Source organism: Sciurus vulgaris (assembly GCF_902686455.1).
Source record: "Sciurus vulgaris genome assembly, chromosome: 3".
Lineage (NCBI taxonomy): Eukaryota > Metazoa > Chordata > Mammalia > Rodentia > Sciuridae > Sciurus > Sciurus vulgaris.
Window position 1 is genome coordinate 180,354,203 of NC_136463.1, and position 12,182 is coordinate 180,366,384.

The 12,182-nt window shown below is 33.5% G+C and overlaps 1 protein-coding gene across 2 annotated transcripts in view; it reads right to left on the minus strand.

Moving 5' to 3' along the window:
• The window catches only part of TRIP12 (thyroid hormone receptor interactor 12), a 149,370-nt gene that overhangs the window by 56,578 nt on the left and 80,610 nt on the right, over nucleotides 1-12,182 (minus strand). Inside the window, exons 8-9 of one of the 2 annotated variants that reach the window (XM_079132604.1) lie at nucleotides 8,759-8,842; nucleotides 7,556-7,651 (exon numbers count right to left, since the gene is read on the minus strand). In XM_079132604.1, the coding sequence (XP_078988730.1) occupies nucleotides 7,556-7,651; nucleotides 8,759-8,842 (180 nt within the window). The other variant, XM_079132605.1, reaches the window with a different exon arrangement.

Sequence of the window (12,182 nt, forward strand, 5' to 3'; positions counted from 1 at the left end):
CAACTGGCAAACACTGAGACTCAACTACCAGAGAAATAAGTTCTCACTAAGCTTAATTAGACACTCAAAAAGTCTACAAAAGTATTTCATTTTTTATGGGCATTTTCCTACATGAAACCATGATTAATTGCAATTAATGTTTATCAAACCTAAAGCTGATGTTTCAAGCCCTTTCTTTTCTTACACCTTTTCAAATTACTCTTTGTATATCAAATTTTTCCACTCCATATTATTACTGTTGAAATACGAAGAATTTGGACACTTTTTGGGAAACTGTTAACTACTTTGTAATATAGAACAAAACCTAAAATGTTTCTTGTTGTAATTAAGCTTCAGTAATCTTGCAGGGGACAGAAAAAGTAAACACGGTGATCCTTGGAAGATATGTCTTCTCTGTGGTGGTTAATGAATTTCTTAATTACTGCTGCCTACCTATCTTTTGTTGATCTGAAAATACTTTCAGTTAGAGTACTTATATAAGTTTTGTATTTAAATAAATGTGGATGGCAAAAAATGAAAAGTAGTGAAAACAAAAGAATTCTAAGTTGCTTCTAACTTCATTTTAAAAGGATGAAGCAATTCATATCAAGTGTATCAATAGCACAATCACCTAGAATGGAAAAACTGATACACGATGCCCTACAATAGGGGTCTTATAATATCTGGGTCGGCAATTCAAAGTATATGAATCTCTTCAGTAAGATCAATATCATCAATACCATATGGGATAAAAAGAACTCATGCCAAAATGAAAATAAAAGAAAGTCAAAACTAAAACAATATATCCTGATATGTAAAGCAAATCCAACTCAGATCATTAGATTTTGAACTTAGTACCACTTTATACTCTTAAAAATTAATGAGAAACTTTTATTTATGAGGGCTGTCTACTGATATTTTAAAAATGTGCTTAGAATTAAAACAGAAAAAAACTTAGTATCTGCCAATTAATTCATTACAGATTAATAAACAGAATTTTGTGAAAAATGACTATATTAAAAAATAAATAGGCCAGGTGTAGAGGCGCATGCCTGTAATCCCAGCAGTTTGGAAGACTGAGGCTCCTCATGAGTTCAAAGTCAGTCTCAGCCATTTAACAAGGCTTTAACTGACTCAGCGAAACCCTGTCTCTACATAACATACAAAAAGGGCTGGGGATGTGGCTGAGTGGTTAAGCGTCCCTGGGTTTAATCCCTGGTACCAAAAATTTAAAAAATAAACAGAGGACAGTATTATATATTTGTGGCAAATCATCTTAATGTGAGGCTTAAAAAAGTACAACTGGGTACTCCTAAACTCAATCTGTGGTGATGCTATTTGAGATGAAATATATGGAAAAATACACCCCATTCTGTCACAAAGATTATTAAAACAAGGATTCACAAGCAAAGACCTAACTCAGTTAATCAACTTGTTTCATCAAGTACATCCTTGAGTAAAACTGGAATTATTTTTTATTGGAATGGCAATGAAAGATTGCATTCAATCTAGTATTGAAAAATATAATGACTGAGGACAGGTTTGGGCTCACTACTTTGATTATGTGACCAGTAGTTTTACTCAACATACTTTTGCAAAATTAGTTTAAACATCAATAAAGTAGAAAAAAGATAAACTTAAGTAATTATTATTACTAGTTTTGACCTTATTTCATGAAAGGATATCATGGAACCTCACCCAAAACTGAGAACACTCTGTGAGAAACACTACTGTAGGTCAAGAGTTAGCAAGCAAATATTTTCTATACAGGGCCAAATGCTAATTATTTTAGACTTGGCAGTCCATATTGCCTCTATTGCAACTACTTGACTCCTGGTACAGTAGTTCAAAAGCAGCCATAAACAACATGTAAACAAAAGAATATGGCTATGTTCCAAAACAACTTAATGGACACTGAAATTTTACTTAAATTTTCACACGACACAAATTACTTTAAATAATTGTTTTTAGCCACTTAAGACGTCAAGTTCATTTTTAATTCACGGGCTATATTTAAAAAAGTGCAGGATGTTAGATTTGGCAGTTGGTCAATAGTTTGCTGATTCCTGTCACAGTAGCTTAATATGTTGAATTGAACTGACCCCACCAGACCTATTTGCTGAGTTCTGGAACTATGAAAAAAGACAGGGGCTACATAAAACATTCTGATAAACAGAAAATAAATCTGTATTCTCAAAGTGAGAGGAGGCCTTCCTCAAATGCACATAGCCAGCACCAGATAGCCCAAGATACCTATCAAATTTGAAGCCCCTGAGCACACAGATTTGCAAGTTTCTGAATTAAAATCCTGGGGTGGGGGTGGGGTGTCACACCAAACAGTCCTGAGCCATAGGTGAAGTGAGTCACACTAAAACTGCAATTCTGTTAAAAGCAAACTCAAATCCCGATTGGAGTTAAAGTGATTAGCTCTTGACCCTTTATGTTTCAAAAGGAAAAAGAAGAAACCATCATTGGCAGAAGACATCATGTGGGGATCACTTCAGTTCTTTTGTACAAAATGTAGATTTATGAAGAGCTAGAAATGTGGGACTAAGATCAAAAGGTGGAAAAAGAGACAATAAAAGACCAACATTAGAACGAAAGGACAAAGTCAACTGTGGTAGCACACACTTGTAATCCCAGCTACTTGGGAAGCTAAGGCAGGAGGATCCAAGTTCAAGGCCAGCATGGGCAACTGAGTAAGATCCTATTTCAAAATAAATAATAAAAGGGGTCACGGGAATAACAGCATATGAAATTTTAACACTACTGGAACCTACAATGAAAGAATCGAAGAATTACCTAGAATGGGAAAACACCTGAAATTAAAAACTCACTGATGGGTTTAACAAAAGATGAAGACAAACAGGAAAAAAAATTACTGAATTTGAAAAATGGTCAAGAGGAAGTGTTTAACTAGACAGAAAAATTCTCAGAGTTCAAAAGATAGGTTGGATATAGTACAGAGTGTGAGCATGTATGATCTTGATACTCTTTAAAAGGAAAGCAGAATAGTTTAAGAGATAATCAAAGAAAACAATATTTGATGTAGTAACAGTCAAGGATTCCCCAAAATTAATGAAAATGCCAACTCTCACATTCACAGGATGTAAATCCCAAGCAAATTGTCAAGGAAAAGCCACCTCATCCTAACATAGTCAAACCATTTAAAAAAAAAAAAAAAAAAAAAGAGTTAACAAAGCAAATCTTTTTTAAAAAGTCAGGGGAAAAAAATTCTCTAAAGATCAAGAAGACTGCTAGACTGCTGAAGAGAAACTACAGAAGCCAGAAGACTTCTGTAGTGCTAAGAATTTTTATACCTGGGGAACATATCCTTTAATAATTAAGGAAAAAATCAAGAATTTCTCAAACAAAAACAAATTAACAATCCTGCATTATTTGAAAAAGAGTTTTTTGAGCTGGAGGGGAAATAATCCTTGATAGAATGAACTGATAGAAGGAATATGTATTGGAAAGAGTAAATAAGTGGACCAACAAATATAGATGTCTAAAACAACAATTGTACCTTATCAAGTTTCTAATACATGTATAAGTCTAACAAATTAAAACAACAATATAAAAGCTGGAAAGAGGTTCTTGCACTGTTTGGGGTATGATAAAAAGTATTAATTTAATGTAGGCTACAATAAACTAGGACATGTAATCTTTAGGGTATAATCTTTAGGGTAGCTACTTAAAGAAATATACAAGGAAAAGAATCAAAGAGGAAAAAAATTATAAAAAATCCTTTGATTAATCCCAAATTACAAATCACCATGTTGCATCTGTATTTCATAAAAATCCAAAAGTACGCTGAGTTCAGTGTAATTATAACCACTCAGGAATCTGAGGCAGAAAAAAAGTTGAAGGCACTCGGTCTCAAAAACATGATAATATGTAAGCTCAGTGGGAAAGTACCACTGGGTTCAAGCCCCAGTATCACTCAATAAAAAAGAAAATTTTAAAAAAACAAACATCCAAAAGTTTGACACCATATTGTTATCACACATGACCGTAAAAATACAAAATTTGGGGGTATAATTCCAATAGTGGGAGACTTACATCTACCAAAATTGTGAATGCATTTAACACTTTCATGTAGCTTCTGAAAATCTAGTCTGAATATAGGAAAAAACGAAAAAGCTCTATCACACTTGTAGCACAACCAATAGCAAAACCAACAAACAAAAAACCTGAAAATAAGCCAAATGTTCAACAGTGGGGAGTGGCCAAATAAACTATGTATATCCACACAATGAAGCAATATGACAATTTTACAAAAGGAATTGGGAATCTCATTCCTGCCCCCAATATATGAGGAGCAGCTTGGGAGAGTATATAAAGTATACAAGGTTTACCTCTCTTATCTAAGAGAGGCAGTGTGTAAGGAGTGGATAATTTGGATTTTTTTTGCTGTTGTTGTTTAAAGTAACTAACAGAAGGACAAGCCATACATTTTAGAAGATTATTTTGTGGAAGAAGGAAAAGGGAAAAGAGACAGCAAAAGAATTTTTGAATGTACCTTATTTGCAGATTTGACTTCTAGAACCATATAAATATTACACAATTAAAAAAAATAAATTTTAAAAAGCAATCCCTAAACATCAAAACCTCCACACATGGTGGCACACACTTGTAATCCCAGCAACTTGGGAGGCTGAGGCAAGAAAATTCTAAGTTCAAGATCAGCCTGGGCACCTTAGTGCAACCCTGTCTTGAAATAAAAAATGAAAAGGGCTGGTGATGAAGCTCAAGTAGGTACTACTACCTGTCACCAAAAAGAAAGGAAAAAATTGGGGGACGGCGGGGGCGCGGATGCGCAAATGAACCAAATCAACTTTTTGCTATAAACAAACATAGGAATCCCAATAAATGAGTATAAAAGACAAAAAATTGATCACAAAGTATTCTTGTATTTCAAGAGCAAAAATAACTATAAAAAATTGTTTCAATGTTCACAATAATTCTGTTGGAATCTTACTAAGTTAGTGTGGGATAAAGCAATTATCATTGGGAAACAAAAACTTTTATCATGGGAGAATAAAGATATAGTAGCAATTAAGATAAATAAAAACCCTGCAGTCCAAAATTTGAATTGTCATGATCAGTATAAACTTGGGTGGGGGTTTAAAATATAATTATGCCCAGACTATGGTCTATAAATATCATTTCATATAGAAGAAACCAGGAGTCTGTGGCAAGAGGCCCAATTTCAGGGATGGGGAAAAGTCAGTTGAACCTGGTACATTCTGTCATATCAGAAAGCAAGTAAGCTATCAAAAACTGCTAAGGCAATGTCAAAAAGATTCAGAAGCACATTTCAAAAAGATCCTATCATCTGATGATGAAATAATTTAAGAATCAATGAAAGTCACTGAAATACCTAAAATATCTCTCAATTAAGTCTGGCACCTACAGAGGACATCGAAACCACTACTTTGAAAACTGGAAAATGAAGGGGAAAAGTAATATTTCCTATATTGACTATAATATAGAAGAGAAAGATTTTAAAAATATATTTCTACTAAATTACTTCTCAAAAATGAAGAGTAATTATTCAACCTAAAGTATTTCTATTCTTTAACCCCTGTTACCCTGAAATTGAGTTTTGTTAAGAGACAATCAGATATGTGATTCTTAATATAAGAACACACTATCACTTTTGAATAGACTTTTCTCGCCTGTGGAAAAAAAATAATCACTCAAATCTGAAAAAGCCTCTAGAATTATCAGTTTAAAAGAAATACTTAAAACATGTTAAACAATGGAAGTTTGACACTGTGCATCTATTAAGGAAGTATTCAAGTGTGATTACTAACAGTAATCTTTGTGTGTATGTGTATAATGTGGATTTCAAGGAGCAGTATCTTGAGCTATTGATAAAATGTTTATAGACAAAAGTATATAACAGTTGGGATTCATTTCAAACCAATATGGGAACAGGATGTTGGTAAGAATAAAGCTAAATATTTAGACATGAACTAGGACTTGCTGAAGCCAGGTCGAGGACACAAAGAAAAAGGATATTGTTTTCTACTCTGGTTCCAATCTAATAGTTTGATTTCATGGGTAAAGTTAACCCTAAACATGGATTTGAGGTGTTTGATGTCAATACCCTTATGTAGGCCCTGCAATCATTTTTCTTCCTAGTTCTCTAAGAAATATATGAAGTAGTGAAATAAATATAATTTCTATCAAAAAAAAATAAAACCTTAAGAAATGCATTGACTGCAATGTACAAATTGTTTTGATTCGGTTTCAATGAAACAAAATGTCCTATGAGAGGACAGAGACATCATAACCTAGTAAATACTTTTTCTTAACCACAAGGTTTTCTTTTTTAAGTTATTTTTTTTTAAGTTATAAATTCAAATATAAGCAGATCAAATCATGCCTACGACTGACTTAAAACTAATCTTCAGACTATAAAATAAAGAAATAATTGCATATGGGTTGGTGATTATTTATGGGTTTAGGGTGCACATATTCTTTCCCTCAGACCTGTGCATGGTTGGTTTCCTCACTTCACTTTGGTCTCTGAAACTTTACTATTTTACTGTTTGTTGCCAGGGTCACCCTCTAGAATGAAGCTCCAGGGAAAAACAGCTGTTTATCTTGTTTATAAGATAGACAGATACATTATATTTATAGGATTCAGTACAATCCTGGCACCTCCCAAATAGGAGTACATACATATCCACATTCAAGAGTTTATGACAACTTTACAGAAGGGTATGTTATCTGAGATTTGAGTGTCAGGGCAGCAAAAGCAAAACAAAAGAGAAACAAAAATACCAGCTGCTTCTTATCAATTTCTTTGTCAAATATTAAGGCCAGGAACTAAAAAAGCAGATCCACACATTTCATTGCTTTAAAAAAAAAAAAAAATTGGAATATCTAATGGCAAATTATAAAGGCACGTATAAGGTCAGAGCTAATAAGCTTCAATAACACTTCAGAAATTCTGAAATTAAGCAAGACTTCAGTCTACAAATTAACCTACTGATTTTATGGAAACATTATTAATGAAATTCTAACAAAAATTAAGCATAAATTTTAAGGAAGCTAAAGATAATAAATAAAAATAATTTAACTTGATTCGTAATAATGTGAAAATTATTCTTAGTTACTAAAATTGGGACTTCAAGTGTCACCACTGTGGGTTAGAAACCATTAATCTGATATGAGTCTAGTGACAGAAGTTCTGCTAAAAATCTTTCAGATTTGTATTAAATCTCCAATTGTCTTACAGGTTAAAGTTTATCAAACCATAAAAAACAACTGAAATTGTGCAATCAAACACCACCATGATACTCAATGTAAATTCTTTACTTTTCTACAGTTCAAATTGAGTCCCTCTTCCTATAAAATATGGCTAATTTTTAATGATTGTAACTCAGCAATCAAAAATAAAAGTACAGAAGATGCTGTATTTAAAGTGAGAATGTGCAAAAGCCCTATTTTTAAATATGAAGTTCATGAAAACGTCCTCATACTTATTTACATCAATATTAAAAACAGCACTTAACTAATTAAGAGGTTTCAAGGGAGGAAAAATTTAAAAGTATTCACTTACTAGCTCCGCTTCCAATTGTTCTATGGAAAAGCTGTGACATCCGAGGACCAAGAGGACCAAACAGGTGAGGAGGAAGACCCCTGGCCTCTAACAGAGCTAAAGAAAAAAGAAGGGCGGAGGAGGGGGAGTAATTGAGTTGATTTAATGCAACTGATCTTACCTAAGAATGCCAAGCAACTGATTCATCTCACATAACTGAGTTAGCCAATGTCACTTTCCATTCTGAATTTTAAGAGAAGTTATGTTAAACTTCCAAGACCACCCTTGTATATTAATATAATTAACAAAATAAAATATACATGTGCCATAAAATAAAATATACATGTGCAGACTTCAAGTATCTTAAAAGTTTTATGGAGAATTTTAAGACCCCAGTGCCAGGAAGAACTGTCTTAATAGTCCAAGAAAAAAACAAGGTTGTATCTATTTTGAAGAAATTATGTATTAAACCCCTTTGCCCCACTTTTCCTCTGATAATATTCCCCAAATCAGATGTTGATCACGAGACCCTCCAAAAACATTAAGAAAAACTATGTGTTCATGAAAATCCTACTCAAAAAACAGTTGCTATTTCCCTAGGAATTTAAAAGCAATGTGAAAGTGATTTAAAAATGATGTTTCTTACAATGTAAGCCTCACTTTGGGATTATAAATCAAGTCTCTGACATAAAAATATGTGGCCATATAGTTGTAATGTATACATAATTTAAGGCTTTTTTTTTTTTAAGTTCTTACAATATTAAAAATCTGGAGTTCATGTATACACTACTATACAACTGATTTTGAAGGAGGTGACCAAAAAGAAAAAAAAAATGGCAAAAACAAAACACTCAAACCAAAATACCTTCCTTCCAAGATACAGGAACAATATATTAAGCTTTTTCCCAAGGAGTAGCTTAATATACTGTTTGTAATTTGTTATTAAAATCAGTTGCACAAGAATCACATGAAGACAATTTTAAAAACATGAAAAATACATAAGGTTTTATATAGTTACACAGTACGATTAAAGATGCAGATAGCTTATCTTCAGAATCCAAATCATTAAATCACCACTAAGAAGGAATTTTTTGTTTTTGTTTTGAGAAGCAGGCACTACTAGATGATATTCAAATGAACATATGTGAACTAATTTCAATAAAAAACAGTAGTAACTGAGAGCCCATGGTAACTCTTTCTTGTAGGCTCAATGCCTGTCTTTACCTTGTAATCGTCCCATCTCGGAATCATCTGATTCACTCTCCCCAGAGGTGGTCATGCCAACAGCCCCTGCAACAGAACTAGAGGCTTGGGGGAAGGGGAAGGTGAGGTTAGGAGAGGAGCATTGAAACTCATTATGTCTGGCTTATTTTAAAAAAGAAAAACTGAAGTTTTACAGACTACAATAAATAAAGGCAATTAAATTTGCCTTTCTATTGCACTCAGCTGTTCTAGACACCACTCTATAGTGTTTAGGAACAAAAGCAGCACTCAACTACTTTAGTATTAAGCAAGTATGAAAATACAACCTTTGTACTTTATTCACATATGGCTTCTGACAGACTCCTCATGCCTTTGAAACTCCTCTAGAATTAAGTCTTATCCTGGACTCATCTAACAGAAGTCAATTAAGGTAAACATTGCTAAGACCACTGTGATATTTCATAAATAGCTGACAGTCATTTATCTGTTCTAATTTCAGGAGTGCAAAACTATCATATACTCTTATTTTTAGGACAAAATACTGGAAATACATATTACCACTAATGGATGGCTGCAAAGCATTGCTATGAAGCACAGAAAAGAGGGCAACTAAGAATATCAACACTTAGTGCAGAATGAAGAATTAAGACTGAGAAGAATACTACTACAGAATGCTAACCTGAACCAAACCAAACAAAAAACCCAGCGTAAGCTAACAGAGGTGAATTCTATTATAACTCTGACCAAAAATGAAACTATGTTCCTGCACAACTAGGAGTCGGCTATACCTCCATCAGTCAGCTGAGTCCTAAGTCTTTTTAAACAGATAACTGATCTATATACATATAATCACATAACTCATAATACCTTAAAAGCCCTGTTTAATAGAAAGATAGTGATAGGATGCAAGCCAGAAAGACTTTTAAAGAGGCACATGAATAACATAAGTGAATCTAATGATTAACTTTTCTGAAGGAAAAGATGCCAATGCACCAGTCACCAACTCTATTTTTATAATACCTTTCTTCCCACACCATTGAGTATTTTTTCTAACTTCAGTGATATTTTTTTTAATTCTTAGAAAAAGTTATGGGTTGGAAAGAACAAAGGTCAGCAAACTATGGCCCAAAGGCCAAAACCAGTCCATCCCAAGGTTTTGTACACATGAGTTTATTAGAATATAACTATACTCATTTGTTGACATACTATCTGTGGCTGCTTTCATGATACAATCACAGAACTAAGTAAATTAACAGAAAACATATCAAGTCTAAAACATTTATCTTGCCACTTACAGAAAAAGTTAACGACTTCATGGTTTAGAGCTACAGGTTAACCAGAAATGTTAATGCTAATGTTAAAGGGTATGAAGGTTTAGCAAAATCCATACTGCTGGTGAAGAAAAAGGAGATTAATCAGTAACTGCACAGTATGATGCCACATATAGGCAACATTTATTAAGTGCTAACTATCTGCAGAAATTGTCTGTCTCCTCACACTATAGAAAGTGGTGTTAAGATTTATCATGCATATGAAGAAACTGAGGCTTTGTGACTTTGAGTGTACTTGCCCAAGTCAGAGAACTCCAAATGGACCAGAGATTTGAACCCAGTCTGACTTCACTGACTGTACTCTTAAGATCCATAACATACTCTTCAGCAGTAATTTTTTAATTCAAATACAGTTGTTTCTTCACATTATACAGAGCCCCTGTTAACAAATACTGGTATTAGGTACCAATAATGATTGAGTTTATTCAAGTTACTCTTCCTGGCATGTGGAAAGCAAATACGAAGTTTTAATAAATGAAATGGTTGGTTTTTTAAACCACACTCTGGAACACTAAAAAGCAAACAAAAAACTCCACCAAACCTCACTAACATAATGTTGGTTTTTAAAGTTTTGGGTGTTTGTTTTAACAAGAGGGCTTATTAGATGTTACTTTAAAATGTCCTACAGATCTACAACCATTAAAGGTTTTACTTTACCTTACTTACTTTCTTAAACACACTAATGACTTTCATAATGAATATCTCAAATTGCAGTGCCATAAAGACATAAATTAAACAAGACATAAAATTTGCAAAAGTACATAAAAGAGCTGGTTAGATTCTATTGTAGTGGAGTTGCAAACTTCAGGAGTTCATTAAAGAACCACTACAAAAAGGGGGAGATGCAGTCTGTTTTTTCAGTGGGAATGGGGGTGCCAGTTTTGACAGAAAACCAGTTACTAGAGACAAAGAAGGATCCGTCAACCCTCTTGATGGCAAGTGTGAAATATTTGTCCACTGTTGTTCCTTTTATGCATATTTAAAAAAAAAAAGATAATTAAATTAGTCCAAAGACACGGCCAGTTTAAGAGGAGAGAGGAGGCTGTTTTGTGAAGTCCAGCAAGTAAGAAAATGTAATCAATCAAAAGGAGTCAATTACAAAGTTCTTTAGTCATCACTTCAAACCTCCTTGAGCACATGTGTAAATCTGTCTACAGAGTCAAATGTGAAAATGTGAGTATAACCAGATTTTCAGGAGGACTGATCTTTCTTTTTCGTTAAGCCAGGTACTTCTCCCATCTAGTCCTACCGTATCTTCACAGCACTATGTAAGATAGTTTACAATAAATACTTTAATTAAAACAATAGAGAAAATATTGTTTAAATCAGAACACAAAAATTCTATTATATACTTGGGAATGATACTGATCAAACTGCTTTGTGAACGTCTGAATATGCACAATGAATCCTACTATTATGTATAATTAATAAGGCACTAATTTAAAAAATTCTATCAAAGAACACCAAGTGTTTTTTCTTTAACCAATGCAACCTCTTACACAAAAAGCAAAGACAAGATATTGGAAAGCTTGTGGAATTAGATTTTACTTACTAGGAACTGCAAACTTTTGCCAAATGCATAAGGATAGGAGGCAACAGATGGTGTGTCATCCCCCCTACCCTCACCCTTGGTGTCACAAAAACATAAGACTAGAAGAATGGTAATAGCAATGTAATTATCCCTTATCATCGGCTCCATCATTAGGTCATATGGTCATGACATAATTTGTAGTGGTACCAAACAGAAGTAATTAGGGAGAGAAAGGTTTGCAAAACTGGGCTGATTTTTCTTTTATCATTTGACCCTGATCATTTCTTATGAAATTATGAAGATTCTCAATGCAAAAGGACAGATCAGCAGAACAATGCCTATTTTTCCTTGCCATTTTGTTGTTTGGAAGGGAGTCTTATACCAACTGAAGAAGCACTGTCAGAGAACTGGATACTCATCAAAAGGTAGTCTAAGCCACCAGTACAAATCTATACTCTACACTAATTTAGAAGTTTGTTTTTCATAGACAGAGAAACTAAAGCACAATACATGGAAGAACTTAATATGAGGCTGATGAGTAACTCACTCCTTTCCCCATAAATACTTTGTGAGTCAGCAGAGG